Genomic DNA, 21017 nt, shown 5'->3' on the forward strand with positions numbered 1-21017 from the left:
AGGTGTCGCCGCCGGAGGGAAAAAACAGGCTTTTGCACGTCATCGCCAACGGTTGAGCGTGTATCTCCCCTGGCCGATGGTGAACGCTCCACAATAAAGGCCAACCGTCAGAAGGGGAATGACAGCCACGAGGAAGCACATTTTATTTTTTGCTATCGTATTCGGTGGCGACTGTCCAAGCAACGGAGGTTGTGCCTAGACTGGAGTCTGGCAGCTCTGCCAAGGCCCCAATAATCCTTTCCGATAAATGAGTGCCCTACAATGTGAATGGCAGGGTGGGGCGTTGGCTCAACTCCACTTCCTTTTATTCCCCATTTGGGCCTCGACTGTTGGCCTGACCCATGACTTTTGGACCGAAGTCAATGCCGTCCATTCAAACTCCTCCGAAATGTAATCGCCCGCTCGCCCCCCGTCAGAATGTGTCCCTGACTGGCATTTTTGTGTGCGCAAAGCCCGCTGCGACGCTCGCTCAAGCCCTGCCCACACACACACACAGTCACACACAGAGACACACACAGAGACACACACACACACACACACAACAAAGCCGAATCCAGCCCAATCCTCATTGGCGGATTTGATCAGATCTCCGCGTTTTCCGCTTCGCCTCAGTCCGGTCCCACTCACTCTTGGAGTCTGCACGGCACGGAACGGCCCGGCCCGGCGTTGACAACCTCTTCCCAGCGGTCAGCGCGCCTTGTCCTCGTTGGAGTGCGTCGTTGCGAGAGAGACAGAAAGAAGCTAGAGGAAAAAGAAAGCAAAGAAAGCAAGGAAAGCAAAACCACTCAACGTCCATCCTCGTCTGAAGATTAAAAAAAAGGCTCTGGCTTTTATTCCAAAGCTTTGAAAAATGTCTGGAGAAGACGCACCTGTGCAGCAGCCACAGCAGAACGCCGTGGAGCAGAAGCAAGAGTCCAAGCCCACCGAGGAACCCAAGAGCGAGGCGATGACGACGACGGCTGCTGCTGCCGCCACTGCCGACAAGGTCCCGGAGGAGGAGGCGGCGGCGGCGGCGGCGGTGGCGACGGTGACGGCGACGGCGACGGATGAGCAGCAGGAGGAGGAGACGTTCACGTACCGCGCCCTGGTGCTTACCGGTTACGGCGGCTACGACAAAGTCAAATTGCAAGTGAAGAAAGGCAAGCCCACCCTGAAGGCGGGCGAGGTCCAGGTGCGAGTCAAGGCGTGCGGCCTCAACTTCGCCGACTTGATGGCCCGCCAGGGGCTCTACGACCGGCTGCCGTCCCCGCCGGTCAGCCTGGGCATGGAATGCTCCGGCCTGGTGGAAGCCGTCGGCGAGGAGGTCGCGGACCGAAAAGTAAGCAAAATATAGGGCCAAATCGCCGAGATCCGCAAACACGCCGCTTCCACCGCGCGTGCGCTCTGTCTAGTTGGATTTGGGCGTGCCCGCGGCTGCCTCTATAGTACATTTCGACAATTGACAGCCCAACCACCGCTCAGAATCCAGCCGGGAACAAAAAAAGGACAATCGCGTCCCAAAAAGGCCGTCATTATGTGTTCGGGTACGATTCTGACAGGAGACACTTGTTGGCCCGCGCCGTGCAAACGCAAAAGGCTCACGGAGCCGGCCGGATGTTCGAAATGACCAGAGTACTTGAACGCTCCGTCGTCACTTAGCTCACTTTTAGCTTTGCGTCTACCTTTACTTTGCGACTTTGACGAATCCAGAAAACGGTTTTATTGGAAAATTGCCACTTTTAATCGTATTTCTCGGTGCTTTTTGGGGGGGTGTGGACACGGCGACGTGCAGCCAAGCGTGAGTGAGCCGCGTCAAATGCTCCAGGCTATCACCGAAAGGCGCCTCTGGCCACTTTCAAAATAATCCCCAATTGTCTCGAGGAAAGGACGACAAGCAAGGAATTTGTGGGTCAACCCGGATGAATGGCGACTAAAAGTATCTCGTTACACGATTCAGTTTGGATAATTTCGAAAAACGACGTGGATGAGGCACGGCCAAGTCAGCGGAGCCTTTTATTTTGTAGATACTGGAAAGACGGGGGTGAATGGCTCGTGGTGATTGCGACTTGACACCGGTGCGGGCGCCGGCGATATTGACGCCTTTTGTTAAAAGGAGCGGAGCGGTGCGGATCGGTGCGGTGCGGTGCGGTGCGGTGGATCACTGAGCTTGGCAAAATGCGACACAACGGAGACACGCCCCGCCCTGCCCCGCCTAGCCCCGCCCCGCCCCAACCCGTCCGGTCCTGTCACGTCCCCCCTCGACGATTAGACATAGATAGCAAAACACCAGTTGATCTGATCGCCCACCGTTGGCATTGAAGAAGTTGCCATTTGCCAGACGGGTCCCTACACGCATGTTTGTGCAACGGCCTTCTTCTTTCTGCATTCGAAACAACTAAGAAACATTTGTCCATCTTGAGCAATCACGGAACAATGGGCAAGTATATCCAGAAGTTGAGAAATAAGTGTAGAAGAACCGGGGCCATAGCAGGCTATGGCGCTGGATGGAACAAAATGGCCTGACAGATCATACAAATATTTGAAAAATGTTGACTTCCCTTCCTGATTCACCTACACCAAGGTCTTAAAAAACAAACCGTTACCGTCTTAGCCCTGTTGGGTCAATATTTTGTTCCAAATCTGGCGCATCGCCTTGGATTTGCCACCTTTGCTCTGATTGGGACAGTCTAAACTTAGATATTACCCTCTTAAAATAGGATGTTTAATGCTAAAAATGACAATAATGCTATCATTGGCCACATTTGTTTGCACCCTCCTAGACTGAGATTCCCTGAAACAAAACAGGCCTTGAATGTAGCATGTGTTAGCTTTTTAGAAACCCTCGTCAGCATGTTACGCATTTGGAGTAGCTTTTTCGCAGTGTTGTTCAATACATTTGGAGCAGATTTTAGGAAGGGGGGGGGGGGGGGGCTACATCAGCAAAGGGGAAGTCGATCATGCGGCCAAGCGTGACGAATCATAAACTGGATGACGGACACGGCCGTCAGCTGGAGTTGACGAAAGGGCCCGGTCCGCGGGTTCGCCTCTTTTATCATCGGGTTGTTTCTTCCGCGTCATGTGTCGTTTCAAAGTTTGACGGGGCGCTCCCTCACCACGGATGGCGAGCCATCCCGTTCCAATCGACGAGGGGTCGGCCACCTTTCAGAATATGGCTCTTTGGCTTTCCACGTTGTCGCTCGCGGAGAGCGGACGGAAAGGTCAACCGGCAAACGAGACGGCTCCCTTCTCCCGTGGAGAATTCATCGCTAATGGGAAGAGATCTTTTAGCGCCTCCGCCGAACCAACGTCGTTCCCGGCCTCGGCGCCTTTTTTTTGTCTTGGCTCGAGGTTCGCTGCGGCCTTGATTTTAATTTTTTTTCCTCTCCTTGTAGAAACTTTCTCGACGCCGACCACGTCTTCGGAGCATTTTCCAACGGTGGGCTTATGAGGAAGCCTCCCATTGAAAACATGCGCTTGTGAAAGCTTAACAGAAAACAACCAAAAGTCATAAAAGTCCTCCAAGTAGGTCTTGTAAGATGTCAAGTGATTGCTGTAAAGGCGTCTTTGTGTCATTTGCGTAACATTCCAAGTCTTGGTCACCTGCTAAAATCATAGAAATGGTAGATTGGTAGACATGTGGAAATTTGATAAATGGTTTCTTTGCCATACAGCTGCTTTTTGGGGGAGATTATGTTTCCCTTCCAAAGTGTCCCGGTGTGACTTTGACGTTGAGAACAAATCCTGAACCATGACCTAAACAGGAGCTTTTTTTATGGAATAGTGTGACGGTGAGTAAGCCGGGAAAGGGAGAAGCGCAATCACACCGAAACCCTTGTGACGCTGTGCATCAGCACTTTTTCTTCTGCTTTTTTCCCCCTCCTAAACCCTTGCCCCAACACACACACACACAAACACACACACAAACACACACACACACACACACACACACACACACACACACTGAGGCCTTTGCGAGTGTTGGCCTGCTCCTACCCATATGTTGTCAATTAGCCCTCGCTCGCATTGTCATTCTGGTATTTCCTCCTTCCCTTTTATGAAAATTGCCATTTTTTCATTCTGTCAATGACTTTATCTCCATGTGCTGCCCCGATCATATTCCCGTTGAAATAATCCAAATATACATACGGTGAGTGAAGTCTAGCGGCGTTTGATTTGCTTCATCAAATGAGTCAAGTGCAAAAAGAAGAGCACGGTGGCGCTTGCGACGGTGGCTGCAAAAAGGGTGCGGCCCTCCCCGGCCCTCCCCGGCCCCCCCCCGGCCCCCCAGGGCCGGCCCTCCCCTGCCCTCCCCGGCCCCCCCCGGCCCCCCTCCTTCTTCCACCTTCTCTTCTCGTCCTATCGGCGAGCCTGCAAATTTCCCTTCAACCATCCATGATGAATTGAAGGGTGAATTTGCTTTTTGGTGGCCTTTTTCTTCAAATGGAACGTCTCATTGGAGGCCGACGCTTTCCGGCAGAAATCTCCCTCCCTCCCTCCCCCGGCAACTCCCCAACCTGCTCTCCATTTTCCAGGTGGGCGACAAGGTGATGGTCCTGAGCCGCTACGGCCTGTGGCAGGAAGTGGTGGCGGTGCCGGCCAAGCACACCGTCCTCATGCCGGACGGCATGAGCTTCGAAGAGGCCGCCGCCATCCCCGTCAACTACGTCACCGCCTACTTGATGCTCTTCGACTTTGGTCACCTGCGCCCCAACCAGAGCGTCCTCATCCACTCGGCCGCAGGTAGGAATCCCGCTTTTGCCCGTGGAAGGCGCGGCCGCCGCGTGGCCGCGTGGCCGCGTGATTTGCCGCCGTTTGTCGCGTGAGCTTTAAAACCGAGAAAGTACTACGGCAGGGGTAGGGAACCTATGGCTCGGGAGCCGTATGTGGCTCTTTCCATGGGTGCATATGGCTCTCCACTAACCTGTGAGGTAAAATCGGTCAATCACTGGTGAGAAAGCTGAGTCCCGAACGCACTAACAAGAGCGTCACTGCGGCGTCGACACTACCTCTAGCACCACTTTAATCATAATTTTGTTTTTTATGACTCTTCTGCATGCATGATATCATTGATACTGATTTATTAGCAACGTCATAAAAATGTTGTGAAAAGAATTCCGAGACTTTTTATACTTAAAAATGGTGAAAGGACAAAAAGATCACACATTTTCATGTATTTTTACTTTTCAATTCTGAGAATGGCTCTCAAAAAATAACATTAGAAATTAGGAATTGTTTATGGCTCACTGTCAAAAAGGTTCCGGAGCCCTGTACTACGCCGTGAAATGGTGAGCTAGCGGGCCTCTGACGACGCCTGGAGAAGACAGAATTCTGGCGGCCGTTGGCAGTGGTGGCACGCGGAAGCCACCTACAGACATTTTTGCCCCTCAAAAATGTGGGCGTCAACTACTAGGCTGAGTAGCGAACAAGACTGGCGCTCGCGACGTCTTTACTTTGAACTCTGTCCAAGACAACCGTGGACCTGTCTCCGTCACACGAAGCCCCCCGTCCGCCCCCCCCCCCAAAAAGAGTAAACAGCGGTCAGCTGCCTTTCTCGTGGCTCCGCCGTCCTCTTTGGCGGCCAAACAATAGCCCGTTGTATTTCCTCCCGCCGAAGCGCACATGTGCATCCTCCTCCGCTCGGCCGGTACGACCTCGGCCGTATCCGTCGCCGGAAAAATGCGCCCACATCTTTGCGAACGTGACCGGCCCACGCCCCCCGACCTCTCCCTGAACCGAGAACTTGCGTTGGCGGCGGGGCGCGTTCCTTCCCGCAAAGAGTCCTTCGACGTCGCGTGCGCCGTAGACGGGTTGACGGTTAGATGGATGTGTTCTTGTATGGATGTGTTCTTGGGCCATCGCAGACAGAACAAAGCAACCGCTCCTGGTCTACGTTAAAACCCGTTTAGAAATAGACACGGTTTGTCGGGATGCCATTTCATTTGCATGGTAATGCTAACTCCAATTCTTGCCGCTGGCTATGCGATGACCACTTCCTTCACTAGCAAGTGCGACGGTAGGGGCGTTCACATCAACATCCCACATTTCTGGCTCCCAAAGTAGTTATTTCCGGGCCAGGCCGCTAAATGTCGGCATTCTTAATCTTTCCCATTGTACGCAGAGTAACCGTTTGGCCCGTCCGATATTTAGCCGCTAAGTCAGAGAACCGAAAAGCTCAGGCCCCACAAATAAGAGATGGTCGGACGGGGTCGGGCTAAGAGAACTCCAGTTTGGCTGCCTGACGGGGTGGCGCTAATTCGCGCTAATTCGTGCTGAGCGCTGAGCAAAGCGGGGAGCGGGGGGCCGTTGAACCGCGTGGCCCACGGCTGTAAGACAAAGGGGAAGGAAGCGGGGCCGCGCCGTCCCGACTCTGGTCGGCTCGCGGCTTTTAACCCCGAGCCGAAAGTCGTCTGGCTTTATTCCTTGACGGGCTTTGCCTGCTATGAGGTTCGAGGACAACCTGCGCGCGCTTCCACGTCATTTCAAGCGTCATGGCTTCGGAGAACGACGACCGGGCTGTCAAAATCCAGCTTGACGGCCTGCCAGTTCATCTGTTGAGTTTCATCAGCCAAAGCGAGTCCGCTTTTGCGCGCATTTCCATCCAAGCGATCGTTGCCCTTTTGAGGCCTTTCTTCCAGCGAGACGGCGGCCCCGCCCGCCCCGTTCCTCCCACGGTTTACCGTCATCGTCCGTGTGCTTCATCGTAACACGTCTCCGTCCCATCGGAAGCGGTGTCGATTTTGAAGACGCCTCGCGTTAAAAAGTGGACGACACCATTGGATCTTGCCCCAACGGGTTGGGTTAGAGTCCGAATGGTAGAATAGCCATTGAGGAGTGTTAGTGAGACCCTATTGGTCCCAGGGGTTGCGTTAGGGTTGGCGAGGTAGGCTTTCAGAGCATTATTAGATTAGCTTTTTTTAAATTGGAGCGAGTCGCTTTCCGATTAGAGTCTCGGGCTGAGTAGGAAATGGATTCAATGGGAGATTTAAGGGGTTGTCCGCTCGTTTGGGGCTCCCAGCCACTTTGATAATACCTGGCCAATAGGGTGCCCAAATTAGCCTTGCTTCTGCGTGGCAAAATTGCCAAAAAAAACAGGATATCAACAGCAATGTTCTTCTCCAGGCAGGCACAGTGCCACCATAAATAGTCACGCTGTTTGACAAACACGATAGTATGAATTAATGGCGTGACATTCCTTCCTCAGGAAACCCTCTCACACACTCGCTGGTGGCTTCCTCCTTGCGCCGCCTGCTATGAGAGTACAACAAAAATAATAAACCCAAAACTAAGGCAGAAAGTTGATTTGCGGCCCGCAAAAATATCCAGATGACATGATTTGCAATGATGACAAAGCAGCTCCCGTCCGTCCTTTGTTTGGTTGGTGGGCCACATTCATGTCAACTTGATTTCATGTCATCTCATATAATGTTTATATATTTTTAAAACAAATCAGATTAAAAGAAATGGATCAAAATCCCTAGATATTACGTTTTTATAGACCTAAAACAATGTTTATTTGAGCTTTTCTCTTAGTAAGGGAAAACATTTTAATCATTTGTTTTTCATTTCAAAAGAAACAATTTTTAAAAAAGATGTCCAATATTAAAGTGGAAAACCGAAAATACTTTATATATTTATTTTTATATTTTACAAAATGCTTTTTGCACTAAACTAAAAACACAAAAAGAAAAACTTTGGATTAAAAAATTGCACCTTAAAAAGGTGAAAATCTGGAAATATAATTTACATCTATAGACTTCATTTGAATATGATCCTAAAACAGAAATTCGGCACTCATCATTTACTTTCTCGGGCCGCACAAAATGATGCGGCGGGCCAGACTTGGCCCCCGGGCCACCACTTTGACACCACATGTTTTTTGAATTTCCTCTGTCTGTCAGCAAGGAAATGGCAGCTTGTGAAAGTTCCCCGTCCAAAAGTGAAACGCGGAGGAAGTGACACAGGCCAACAAGTTTCTGTGGCATCTCCACGCAGATCCGTTTCCATTCAGATAGCCACCGACCCACCGACCCACCGACTGATTGACCGCCACTCGTACGCATTTGCAAATGTGTGCATAATTCAAGTTTGAAGAAGAATTCAAGTCTTGCCGCAGGAACACAATTCAATTCCACACACAAAGAAGGAAACTGGGCATCAGCGTCAACACTTTTCATGGCAAATTCCTCTGTGTTTTGGCCTCAAATTCCTCAAATGTCAAGATGGAAGGAGAGACAAAAAGCGCTCCTGTGAGCCTGGGGAGAGAAAAAAACAAACTCAATGGATTGTTGGAAGGAACAACAAATGTAAACATTTCAATTGGATTTCAAGAGAAGCCATGAAATTAGCGGCAGGAATTCGCTTAGGCTAACGTCTCCCTCCGCTGGAGCGCCTCTTCTGGCCTCTGGAGTTCCACTTTCAGGCTCAGGATGAGTCGTATCGACTGGTGCAACATTCTTCCTCCTTGCGTCTCCTTTGGCATCCTCGGGTGCGACTTATTGTCCCAAAAATACGCTAGCGGCTCGGAAAACATGGGTTAGTTCACGCGCAGTCATCAGTGGAATTGGCATCCATTTTGGATTATACCACGTCTGAAGACCAATTTGTGGTATTTTGTCAAGTGACGATGAGGCTCGGGTTCGTTGACGTGAAAGAAAATGTCCCCTCGGATCGCTCGGCGCTGCCGATCTGCTTGGTTTCCCTGGCAACATCTCGCTCGCTCGCTCGACGTGAAAAACGGGCACGTCGCCACACGCGCCGGCTTTTACGGCGAGGGGGGGCGTTGACGCCGGCTTTTACGGCGAGGGGGGCGTTGACGCCGGTGCTCGGAATTGATCGTTAAAAAAAAGTCCGCTCTCGGAAAAAAAGTCCACGTGCTTGCTCCGCCCCGTGAACGAGATCCGTTGCAAACTCCGTACGCGTGTGCCAAGGTGACGGGGGAGGGGAAATAAATGCTGGTGATCCGCCCCAAAGGTGGCGTGGGCACGGCGGCCACGCAACTCTGCAAGACGGTGAAGGACGTGACCGTGTTCGGCACGGCGTCGGCCAGCAAGCACGAGGCCATCGGCCAGGCCGGCGTCACGCATCCCATCGACTACCGCACCAAGGACTACGTGGAGGAGGTCCGCAAAATCAGCCCCAAAGGTAAGGGAGTGGCCATCGGCGTCACGGGCCGCCCGCCGTCGCCTTTTCTCCACCTTTCCCCCGTCTGTACTGGGATTATTTTGTCTCTCTTTCGTAGGTCTGGACATCGTGCTGGACCCCCTGGGCGGATCGGACACCCACAAGGCCTACAACCTGCTTAAACCCATGGGCAAACTGATCACCTACGGTGCGTAAAAGCACTCCAATGATCTCCACGCCCAATGGCTTTCACGCCAAAAGCCATGACGTGCAATGTTAACAAAAGCCCGGCGGCTAATGGAACACGGCAAAAGTGCCGAAGCGCTTCCTCCCGACCTCAGCCGTTCGACCCGGGGCCCGTCACCCGTTGCCCGTCCGTCCGATGGAGAGCCAATGACGGTGCCAGCATTTTTTCTTTTTCTTCTTCTTCTTCAGGTGCCGCTAACATGCTGGCGGGCCAGAAGAAGAACTTGCTGGCGGTGGCCAAGAATTGGTACCACCAGTTCTCCATCCACGCGCTCAGCTTAATCCAGAGCAACAAATCCGTGTGCGGCTTCCACCTGGGCTACCTGGACGGGGAGACGGAGCTGATCGACCAGGCCATGAGAGCCATCCTGGACCTCTACGAGCGGGGCCAGATCAAGCCTCGCATCGACTCCACCTGGCACCTGGAGCAGGTGAGTCGCCAGGCGGCAATCTTCTACCACTTTAGCAAAGCGCTCAGATTCGCGAGTCGCCGTCTTTCGGGGGCCGCGCCGAAGTCATCGGGACGCAAATAGCGACGACGACGACGACGACTCGTAGTGATTCTGTAAACTCCACGCACGCGACTCGTCCGTCCGTGGACGGGCCTTGAAGCAAATGCGCGTTTGCGCTTCCATCCTTCCTTCTCTTATTTGTGGGGCCTGAGCGTAAGCGGTGCAGACAGCGAATGCTGGCTGGCTGGCTGGCTCTTAGACTCAACTTCAACTGCCATGAAAGAGAGCAAAGATTTAGGCTGCGCTACGCCACTCGCATCTCGGATGGGATTCCAGGCCCCCGAAAAGGCCTTTTCCTCAAATAGCTAGCCTCTCCTTAGATAAAAAGTCTATTATTTTGCTCAAAAGGCAAATGGCCCCCGCCGAGCCCGTGTCAATGGCGGCCGTCGGCGGTCGATTGGAGGCCGACGGACGGTCGGACGGACGGATTCGGACCGTCTGCGAGGAGAAAGCGGGCTGGCAAAAAGCACCGTGTGAATGGAGGAGGCTGGCAAAATGAGGGCCTGTTTTGCCTCTGCATCTGTCACAAACTCCTCCGTTTTCTACTCTCTCCCTCCTTGTTCCTCTTCTATACCCCCCCCCCCCCGTTCTTGTTGCTATGGCGACCCCCCGTCATCGGCGTGTCTGGCTAAGGGCGGCTCCCTGATGCGGGGAGACCAGAAGAGGATGAGAAAGGAAAAGGCAGATGAGACGCCCCAAATCGTTTATCAATCGTCGCCTTTTTTTGTTTTACTCCAAAATGTCTTTATTGTCGGGGTCGCCGCCACAAAGACGTCAAAGAACGGTCTCTTTAGTGACCCGGGAAGGCCGCTTGCTTCACATCCCGAGGGAAGGAAGGATTCGCTGGAAAAGGCCGCCGCGTGCTCGCTCTCCGTTCCCGCCTCCCCCCACGCAAAAGTCGCCGGGGCTGGAGGTTGCTAGGCGATGGCCCCCGTTGCCGTGGCGCCGCTCCGTCGTTGCGCCCGCCTCCGGCCAGTGACCGCGGGAGAGACGGACGGACGCACGGACGGATGCGAGGAGGGAGGCGGAGAGCAACAAGTGCCATCATCCATCGCGCACCACTCCTTTGCCAGCCTTCAGAATCCACAGCGTGACTCATGCGTGGCATTTTACCGTGAAGAAAAATGGGCGGGCGGTGTGGGTGGGGGGAGGGCGACCGCCACGAGCAACCATCGTCTCGAACCCACTTTCTGCCATTTCGCGTTGAAAGAGATTGATGCCATTGTCCACCTCCCGACCCACAACCCCTCCCCTCGCTTTCTTTCTTTGCCGCCGCAGGTGGGCGACGCCATGCGCAAGATGCAGGAGAGGAACAATATCGGCAAGGTGATCCTCACCACCGAGCCCATGCCCGAGGAGGAGAAGAAGGAGGAGGCGGCGGCGCCGCCACCGGCGGCCGACAAGAAGAAGGAGGACAAGAAGAAGGAGGACAAGAAGAAGGAAGACAAGAAGAAGGACGACGGCAAGAAGGAAGACAAGAAAAAGGAGGAGGCCAAAAAGGAGGAGGAAGAGAAGAAAGAGGAGCCCAAGAAGGAGGAGAAGTGAGGAAGGAAGGAGAGTTAAGTGCTTGGAGCTGCTCCTGGTGCTGGTGGTGGTGGTGGTGGTGGGAGTGGTGGGATTGATGGGAGGGGGCTGGCGGCTACAACACTCTCCTTCGCATCCATCTCCCTTTTAGTCATTACGCTTTTTTGACTGTGACGGAAAAAAAATCCCACCACGGGATGGCGATTGTCGTTTTTTTCCCGTCCGTCACCTTTTTAATTTTTTTTACTTACCGTCATGGACCTTGCCCCCGCCCACAGACAGGCACAAAGAGCGAGCGCACCCGCCCGATTTCCCGCCCGGTTATGTCACACGGATGAGTCAGCGAGGCCCGCGATTGGCCGACCATCGCAAAGTATTCTACGCTGGTTAAAAAGCGCTCGCCACTTAATAATAGCCCCTCATAAAGAGCCTCTGTGCGCGGAAGATGAATCGGGGAGGGGATCGCCCCCGAGAGATGGCCCGTCGGGACTGGTGACTGCTGAAAGGGCCACTGTGGTGCCCGCGCTGCCCGCGCTGCCCACGGTGCCCACGGTGCCCACGGTGCCTCCCCCTGGCTCCTTTTCACCAACAACTGTCCGTGGCCTCGACTATCGCTGTGAAAGGGGAGAGGGATCTCTTTCCCACTCCCTCTTTGCCGTCGGCATAGCAACAGGCTTGTGGAGAGATGCCGCGACTCAGCCAGCCGCCAATAGTGAAAAGCCCCCCGCCTCCTTATCGCCCCCTTTAGATGACGTGAAAAAATTCTATTCAATTCTTCTCTCCCAAGTAAAACAAACGACAACAAGATAAAGCCTCGACTGGAAACAATGAATAGGGCATAGCGCCGCCTTGGCGTGATTAGGGGAATTGCACTCACGTGAACATGGGCATTGTTAGAAAAAAGAGCATTTTACAACAAAAACTTTTGGCCTTGTCTAGTATCAACAAGACGCTACATTAAATAAGCGAGCACAAAAGTTTGATGCTCTATAATAGGGCATTCGACGACTTCCATCGTTGGAATTTTTTTTTTTTAAGCGCGTAACCTTACCTGCCTGTCTGTAAGCGGTGAATAGCTTTATACATGTCTCATCTCTCATCTCATTTTCTCAACCGCTTTATCCTCACTAGGCTCGCAGTGGGTGCTGGGGCACGAGGTGGGGGACACCCTAAATCGGTGGTCAGCCAATCGCAGGGCACAAGGAGACAAACAACCATTCACCCTCAAACTCGTACCTACGGGCAATTTAGAGTGTCCAATCGGCCTACCATGCATGTCTTTGGAATGGGGGAGGAAACCGGAGTACCCGGAGAAAACCCACGCAGGCCCGAGGAGAACATGCTTGATACATGTCATTTAAAAAAAAAAAACGAAAATATTGTGTTAAACATGAACATGCGCTATGTGCCATTGCGTGAACGTCCTCAGATGTGAGCAAGGCCGCTACCGCTACCACCGCCACCACCACCACCAACGCCACCGCCAACGCCACCGCCACTTTAACCCCTGGCGCTCTCTTCCGAGCCTGAGCTAGGAGGACAAAGTGATGTTTTGTATGTTTTGCACTCTGTTCGCTGATCCTAATGCACATAGCAGCAAGGCGCTCGCACACCAGCCCCCCTCGCGTCCATTCACCAGCTGGCGTCTGGCGCCCCCTGGCGGGCTGGAGTGCGAGCGCACCCGCTGGTTCATATGACGTTTATTGGTATTATTCGTGTTCTGTTCTAATCTGCTGGGCTCCCTTGGTGAACCTATGCACGGTGCTTTTGTTCCGAGTGCCATGTGTGACAAAACAAACGAAAAAAAATAAGAGAGAAACACTGCCCCCCCCCAAAAAAATCATACGGTGTTTCCAATGGTTTGTGTCCGAGAGCCTTTTTTGTCATTAAGCTGCCCCCAAACCACGTGTGCCAAATGACAATGCGTATTCCTCTCGTCAATGCTTTGAATATTTACAGCGCGTCAAAACAAAAAAGATCTATACAGTATGAAGCGTGATTTTGGACGCGTTTTCGTCCTTCTTACGAGACCCAGTGCGTGTGACGAGTATCCCAAATATGTGCACTGAGAAGAATTGGTTTTTTTGTCCCTTTGTTTGTTTGTTTTTTCCCTGGCCTTTGTTTGTCGCTGGTGCATCTGCTCCGCCTTCCTAGCACACGGTTTACCTCAGTCCGTCCGTCCGTCCGTCCCTTGACTCAACAGAAGCATTGGCAAAGTGTCCAGGCAAGTCTGGCAAAACAAGTACGCTCGCAAACGCTCGCTTGCCGTTGCGACTCGTGTGAAATAACGGCGTCTCTGGCTTTGTTTGTCACTCTTATTTGATTCTTACCTTAACTATTGTAGTCTAAAGGTTTAGGCACGTTAGCCCGGCTAATCAGACATTTCTGGCCAAGTCTGTTGATAGCAACAAAAGACATGCCATCAGTGAGCCACAATAGCATTTGTTGGGAAGCGTTTTTGGTCGATTGAACTGATTTGAACTCGGGCGGGAGAACCGTTTTCTACATAGCCTCAAAGCTTAAGGTGCGGCGTTGAGGAGTCCAAGACCTAGCTAGCGCCACAACTTGGCACAGTACTGTAGAGTGTTGAGCGGAAAAACCAATCTCAACAAGAGCAGTGCTTGGCAGTTTTGCGCCATTTTGGTGACTTTGCGGCATTTCCACGCACTTATGCAACAGTAGGGAGGTTTCTGCGCCAACATTTTGCCACTTTTCCCAACGTAGGCGAGGCCAGGAAAGCGGGGACCAAAATGCGCTGAGGCGACGAGCGGCCAATGGCGTCCCTTGCCTTCATTTTCTTTTGCTTTTGCTTTTGCTTTTGCTTTTGCTTTTGCTTTTGGCCTTTGGCTCTCCGTCGACGTGGTTCCTCAGGTCCTCCCCACACTTTTGGCTCCATTTACGGCACAATCCGTCACGTCCGGCCAGCGGAAGCCCGGCCAAATTCCGCCTCCCCTTCCCATTCTCGCCTGTCCATCTCGTACTAGGAAGCATGTTTAGAGTTTGGAAGAAAAGAAAAAAGGTAACAGTGTGTATGTACCGCTTAGTTTAGTGCTCACGTGCCGATGTGGTCTGAGGAAGAATGCTCGCTATCGCTTCGTCACGTTGTCAAGTTGCCAAGTTGCCAAGCCAAAGCCTCCGGCTAACTCTGGGAATGAGCAGAGTCCCTCACCTCTCTCACCTCCCTCACCTCCTTCACCTCTTTCACCTACCTCCCTCCCTCCCTCCCTCTCGCTCATCCCCGCACCAAAACACTGGGCCACGACTGTCGCCCCACGCGGGCTTCCAGAAATGTGATTTTGGCGTGTGTTGTGTAGCTTGGATGAGTAAACAACCACCACCCTCTCTTTCTCAAAACAACAACACTCACCAAAACCAATGTTGTTGTTTTTTTGAATGAAAAAACATGGTTTGTTTGTTTTTGAATATTAATGCTGCTTCTTTTTGTGCTCGAATCTGGGTGAGTTCTGCGTGAGCCTGTACAGCTTGTAACGCTTCAGTGTGTAATGTTACCATATGCCTTACATGTTTTCCAGGACTAATACAAAATTAAAAAACAAGAAAACAATACATGTCTTTTTTTTCTTTATTGGGTTGCATTTTGGGGATTTCAAGGGGTAGTGAGGTGCTCTCATGATCCTGAAAAGCTAAACATGAATGCTTTTTCATGATGTAAAGTAGGGGCGGGCAAACTATTCTACTGTGGGCCGTCTGCCTGCAGTGGGTGCGGGCGGGGGGGGGGGGGGGGGGGGGGGCATTTTGGGGGTGCAAGTTTTCCTTACCAAGCTCGAGAGAGAGAGAAGCTTTCTACAGATATTGTATGTTGCAAGTGCAATCAGTGGATTGGCGTCAGGTGCTTCTTGTTTCAGCCCAACCCCCGTTGTGCTTCAACTGTGTCAGCTTTGTCTGAGCTGGATGGCTTGGAAGGAAAAGCTGCAAGTGGCTTTGCCCACCCGAAATTGAGCCGAAATGGGGTAAATTGAAATGGGTTTGACAAAAAAACTACTTAAAAAAAATCCCCTACAAAAGTTGTTATACGCAATTTGAAATGATCCAAAAAACATATCAAATACGGGAAAACTTGTAAGTTGACAGGTATGGACATATGAAGTTGTAGCATCCCATAAGACGAGGCATTTATTTCAAAGTGAGTGCTTTGGTTTCAACCTGGACAGAGCAAAGCTTTCCACAATATTAGTGTCCTACGAGTGCAATCAGTGGATTGGCGTCAGGTGCTTCTCTTGCCCAACCCCCTCTGGTTCAACTTTGTCAGTCAGCTCAGTCGGTGCCAAAATTGGATACATTGAGATGGGTTTGACAAAAAAAAACTACAAAAGTTGTGATATGTCGTAGACCATTTAAAATGATCCCAAAAAATGTATCAAATACGGGAAAACTTGTAAGTTGACAGGTATGGTCATATGAAGTTGTAGCATCCCATAAGACTAGGTATTTATTTCAAAGTGAGTGCTTTGGTTTCAACCTGGACAAAGCAAAGCTTTCCACAATATTAGTGTCCTACGAGTGCAATCAGTGGATTGGAGTCAGCTGCTTCACACAGCCCAACCCCCTCTGGTTCAAGTTTGTCAGTCAGCTCAGTCGGTGCCAAAATGGAGCCAAAATTGGATACATTGAGATGGGTTTGACAAAAAAAACTACAAAAGTTGTGATACGCCGTAGACCATTTAAAATGATCCCAAAAAATGTATCAAATACGGGAAAACTTGTAAGTTGACAGGTATGGACATATGAAGTTGTAGCATCCCATAAGACTAGGCATTTATTTCAAAGTGAGTGCTTTGGTTTCAACCTGGACAGAGCAAAGCTTTCCACAATATTAGTGTCCTACGAGTGCAATCAGTGGATTGGCGTCAGGTGCTTCTTGCAGCCCAACCCCCTCTGGTTCAACTTTGTCAGTCAGCTCAGTCGGTGCCAAAATTGGATACATTGAGATGGGTTTGACAAAAAAAACTACAAAAGTTGTGATACGCCGTAGACCATTTAAAATGATCCCAAAAAATGTATCAAATACGGGAAAAACCTATAAGTTGACAGGTATGGACATATGAAGTCGTAGCATCCCATAAGACGAGGCCTTCATTTATCAGGGCTGGGCAAAGTAAACCAAGTCAACAAAGGGTCGCCTGCAGTGGCTTTTCATTCCAATCTCTAAAGAAGAAAGCTTTCTACAGATATTGTATGTTGCAAGTGCAATCAGTGGATTGGAGTCAGGTGCTTCTTGTTTGAGCCCAACCCCCGTTGTGCTTCAACTGTGTCTGTCCGCTTTGTCTGTCTCTCTGCTCCATGACTTGGGAGCAAAAGCTGCACCCAAAAACACTGCTTTGTCCAGCCCTTTTGAACACATTGTTCATGTCAAAAAGATCAAAGATCCTTATTGATCAAGGAACATTAGCATAGTCGGAAGTTGTTGACTTCTTTCCCTAGTTTTCGAAATTGTCATTTGCCAATCCTATCACACGGTCCATGTCAAAAAAAAAGTTCTATTTGAGAACAAGTGTGGTTATTCTGAGCTTCCAAACGGTGCCTCGATGGCTGCTAATAGCGCGAGGAGAACATGCCCATACCTTAAAGTGGGCAGGACCCTCCGCTGACAAGAACAACTCGCTCTCCCGTCCCGTTGGACGTCAAGACTCCCGACGGGCGTCTGGAATGGGAAAAATGGGCCTTCCTGAGGGAGCCAAAAAACACACGTGGTGACCTTTGGCCACGCCGCGCAAGGCTCGTCGCCCGCGGCCGGCACGCTCACCACCCCGGTCGGCCGGGACCACCTCGGAGCCCTTCTCCCGGCCGCTCGGCGTGAAGCTGAGGCCCCGGCGGAAGGCGTCCTCCAACCTGGGCACAAGTCTCCCGCTCTTGTTGCCGTCGGGGAAGAAAGCCTTCAAGACGCCGCCGCGGAAAGGCCTTCCGGGAGAAGGATGAGCGCCCTGCCAAGTCAGACGGCAACAACAACAACAAAAGCAAAAGTCACTTACAGATCTCTTGATTTAAAAAAAAATCACTTCTCCCAATCTGTGGATTTGCAAGTCTCTGCCCACCTCACCTCTTGTACATCATCAGGAAGCCGGTAGGTGACCTTGATGGTGGCGCCATTCTTGTGACCGGGCAAACTCAAGTTGACTTTGCAGCTATTGGCCGTGCTCGAGACGCCCGCCGCCGACCGGGGAGGCCTCGGCCCCTCGCGCCGGGCGCGAACGGCGTCCGGGCCTTCGGCTGGCGCCAGGACCTCGAGCTCGCCCCAGTGGCCGGAGGGGGCCGTCTGCCCGCAGGTGCCTACTGCGCCCGAGAGGCCTTCTTCCGGCGGAGACGTGGTGAATCGCCGGCGGGTGGATGGCGACCCGAAGCCGGCGTGAACCACCACGGACCCTCGGTTCCAGCGCCCCGCCCATTCCAAGGTCTCCCGGACAAGGAGGTGGCTTCCGCTCACCGCTCCGCCGGCCGGCTCGGTCCCGGCTCGGTCCGCCGTACGCTTCCGGAGGCGTTCCCGAGCGGCCGGGCCCGGGCCGGCTCGCCTCCCGCCCCCTGGCCAGCGGTCCCCGCAAAAGACCTCTCGCAGCGAGGCGCTGACCTGACGGCACAGGCGTCGGGGACCCAGGAGATACAAAGTCCCCCCCTTGACCCGGAGGCTGATCTTTGCCACGCGCCGGCGCACCTCGGCGCAGGCGGCCCGCCAGGTGACGTCTTCCACGTCGTGAACGTCCAGCTCCGCAAGGCGGAGCTCGCGGACGGAGAAATCGGCGCCGACGCCCTCCACCAGCTCTAGCAAAGAGAGCCGGCAGGCGCTCACGGCGGCCCGATCCGACCCGCTCAGCCCGACGGCCGACCGGATGCCGTCCCGCCGACCCGCCTCCGTGAGCTCCACGTAACGAGTCAGCGCTTCCACTCGGGCGCCGTGGACCTCTTTGATATGGAGCCACATGACGGTGGACACCAGGACCTCCACGCGGTAGACCCGGGGCGGCTCTCCCCGCACGGGTTCCTCGGGCCTAGGGGTCCCGGCCCCGGGGAGAGACGCGAACGAATCGTCGGCGCTCTCCCGAGTCGCTCCGGAAAAACTCTCGGCGTTCCTCGCATCGGACCGCGTGTGCGCTTTCACAGGCGGACGGAGCGGCGCCGTGCCGCGACCGGGTCTCTCGGCCGGCGCGTCCACGGACGTTTTACGCCTCGTTACGGAAAGCCCATCTTCGGCGGCGTCCAACGGCCGATTCGGCTCACTGGAGGCGCCGCACGAGTACAAATCTACCGCACCGGAAGGTAACGGTGGCTCGGGGTCTCCGGAGCCGGCGTCCAAAGGATCCACTCGGCCGCCTTCCGATCCTCTGGCCTTCGCCGACGGCCGCGCCGGATCCTCGCGATCGCCCGGGGTCGCCGGGCACCGAGGCGCGGCGGGGCCTCGGGCCGGGCGGGGAGACGGCCCTCCGAGTTGACGGGCGGCGTTTTCTCGGCGTTCTCCCCCGCCCGCGCCGTGCTCCCGGAGAAGAAAGCATTTGGCTTCAGACACGTCGCAACAGTCGCCGATGAGGAATACGCAGCCGCCGTCTTGGTCGAGCAGAAGGTCGGGAAAGGCCAGACGGAGCGTGTCCGTCGCTCGCCGCAGGTCGCAGCCGGGGTCCAGGTCGCCCTTGGGGATCTTGGCCTGACAGATCCTCCTCTCGCTCTCCTGGCAGAGGTCACGTATGGCCACCCTGGCCAGCTCTAAGCGCCGGGGCTCTCCGCCGCCCTCCCGGCCGACCGCTCGTAGAAATAGCGCGGTGACGCCCCGAGCGGTGGCGTCCACCACTCGGACGCCGTGCAGGCTCTGCAAGCGCCGGTACTCCTGGCCGTAGCGCTTCTGCAGATACCGGAACACGTCCGCGTCCAACATCAACGACGGGTCCTCCTCTGGGATGGGGGAGCCACTTTGGACATCTTTCTCCTCCGCCGTCTCGGTAGAGGAGCCACCGGGAAGATCTTTGTCCTCCGCTCTCTCGCCCGGGGACTCGGAGCCACTTTGAGAAGCCGGAGCCGCGAGCCAACGTTCGTCTTGAGAGCGACGGCCGAGCAGCCGGGCCAAGAGCGACCGCGCTTGGGTGTAGGAGCCACGCAGGCGACACGACTTGTGGGCGGAGTCAAAGCTCGCCTCAACGTGGGGGTGATCCCGGAGCACGCCGACCAACGCCCTTTCGCCCCCGGGAAATTGGCTGTAGTCCACAGTTGCCGTTAGACTTGTGATGAGCTAAAACAGACGAGGGAACATTTTTGGACGACTGTTTAAAATAACTGTTTAGTAACTGTTTTTGCACGCCTGGTTAAAATAACTGTTTAGTAACACCCCAAGATGTTGTTGTTGATTTTTGTTTTTGTTTTGATTCAACCTCTGAAGCTAGGTGAGCTTCACACGAAATAGTTATCGAACATAGGTATTGTTGAGAAAAATGGCTTGAAGAAGTACCTGGTTTGGGTCGGGGCTCGGGCAATGCTCGCTCACTGAAAGCTTGTAGTCCTTCCCGTCCACTTTGAGAGTGTGTCGGCCGTGACCAATGACTCTTCGGGCCACTGGAGGACAATCACGCCCATTAAAGTCACGTTTCTTAAACCATGAAAATATAGCCAAAGGACAAAGCGTTAAGATTAAAAGCCAAAAGTCAATCAAAAACGCAACTGATGGTGTCGTTCCCTAATTGAATCCCCTGCCTAAACAAATAAGAAAAAAACTCCGGGAAATACGGGGGAGAGAAAATAGGAAGTGTTTAACAGGACCACGGATGGGAATGATCCAGCCCCCTTTCAAGACGACCACGATGGACGCCAACCGTGTCACTGGACAAACTGAAGCGACGGTGTATAACCAGTGCGTAACCTAACGCTGACCTCCACTGTCTTCAAACTGGATCAGGGCACCGTAGGGCTCCGTCGTCTCCATGGTAACAGACTCGATTTCCCCTCCGCCATTGCTGGGGCGCAAGAAGTGGACGGCTAACTTGTCAATCAGCCGCTCTTCTTCCATGTCGCCAGGCATGCCGCTGACTCGCACCGTCCGACTCTCCTCTGACATTTTCTAACAGATGACACAAGCGCTCACAATAAAACCACTTCTGGCAAAAACTGTGGAAACACCAGTCTTATTGGAAGTTCTTTTACGGTGTAGAAAAAAGGTAATCTTATGCAAGACACAAAACTATATAGTCTTTTCAAATGGCAACGTCCAGTCTTATAAAAAAAGACTAAAATAAATCGTGAGAAAAGATTATTTCAAGATTCTTTACAGGCTTTCAAGTGTAGGAGGTATGAAAATATGCTTTCAAGTACCGTCTAAAGGGCCATTTAAAGTCAGTGACCATCTTAATGATATATAAAACACATTCTATATATATAAAATGAAAATCTTTTACCTTACAAGACCACACGGTTGTTTATGTTTGACTTAGAGTTAAAAACACGAGCAGTACATGGGGACAAAAGTGAAACTTTGATGTTAGAGACTGGTCAACAGGGGGCGATCGAGTGCACTAAAGAATATTTCGGACAAAAATGACCCAAACCCCAAAACATTTCGTTTACTTTAATTTACTGTGTAATGTAGCATTTTTTCACATTTCAGTCTTACCTACTGCCTGTTCTGTTTTATTATGTAATTCCTTG

At 52.7% G+C, this 21017-nt stretch overlaps 2 protein-coding genes across 2 annotated transcripts; one reads left to right on the forward strand and one right to left on the reverse strand.

Moving 5' to 3' along the window:
- The first annotated feature begins 338 nt into the window (after positions 1-338).
- Positions 339-14948, forward strand: vat1 (vesicle amine transport 1). The gene is made up of 6 exons (XM_077618722.1): positions 339-1318; positions 4512-4719; positions 8950-9120; positions 9218-9307; positions 9535-9776; positions 11136-14948. The coding sequence occupies exons 1-6, from the start codon at positions 851-853 to the stop codon at positions 11400-11402; spliced, it is 1446 nt and encodes a 481-aa protein (XP_077474848.1). The 5' UTR covers positions 339-850; the 3' UTR covers positions 11403-14948.
- Positions 14949-15158: 210 nt separating this feature from the next.
- Positions 15159-20824, reverse strand: LOC144088334 (uncharacterized). Its single transcript, XM_077618674.1, has 6 exons — positions 20768-20824; positions 20247-20433; positions 19828-19965; positions 17440-19611; positions 17146-17323; positions 15159-17067 (listed from the first exon to the last, which is right to left on the reverse strand). Exons 4-6 carry the CDS (start codon positions 19258-19260, stop codon positions 17024-17026), a joined length of 2043 nt encoding a protein of 680 aa, XP_077474800.1. The 5' UTR covers positions 19261-19611; positions 19828-19965; positions 20247-20433; positions 20768-20824; the 3' UTR covers positions 15159-17023.
- Between the last annotated feature and the right edge of the window lie 193 nt (positions 20825-21017).

Source organism: Stigmatopora argus, chromosome 14 (assembly GCF_051989625.1).
Source record: "Stigmatopora argus isolate UIUO_Sarg chromosome 14, RoL_Sarg_1.0, whole genome shotgun sequence".
NCBI lineage: Eukaryota > Metazoa > Chordata > Actinopteri > Syngnathiformes > Syngnathidae > Stigmatopora > Stigmatopora argus.

Coding starts and splice junctions, on each gene's coding strand:
- vat1 (XM_077618722.1), top strand. CDS start 851: ATGTCTGGAGAAGACGCACCTGTGCAGCAGCCACAGCAGAACGCCGTG. Junction 9,308..9,534: donor GGGCAAACTGATCACCTACG/GTGCGTAAAAGC, acceptor CTTCTTCTTCAG/GTGCCGCTAACATGCTGGCG. Junction 9,777..11,135: donor CCACCTGGCACCTGGAGCAG/GTGAGTCGCCAG, acceptor TTGCCGCCGCAG/GTGGGCGACGCCATGCGCAA.
- LOC144088334 (XM_077618674.1), bottom strand. CDS start 19,260: ATGTTGGACGCGGACGTGTTCCGGTATCTGCAGAAGCGCTACGGCCAG. Junction 17,324..17,439: donor TTCCTGATGATGTACAAGAG/GTGAGGTGGGCA, acceptor CTGACTTGGCAG/GGCGCTCATCCTTCTCCCGG. Junction 17,068..17,145: donor GGTCCCGGCCGACCGGGGTG/GTGAGCGTGCCG, acceptor TGGCTCCCTCAG/GAAGGCCCATTTTTCCCATT.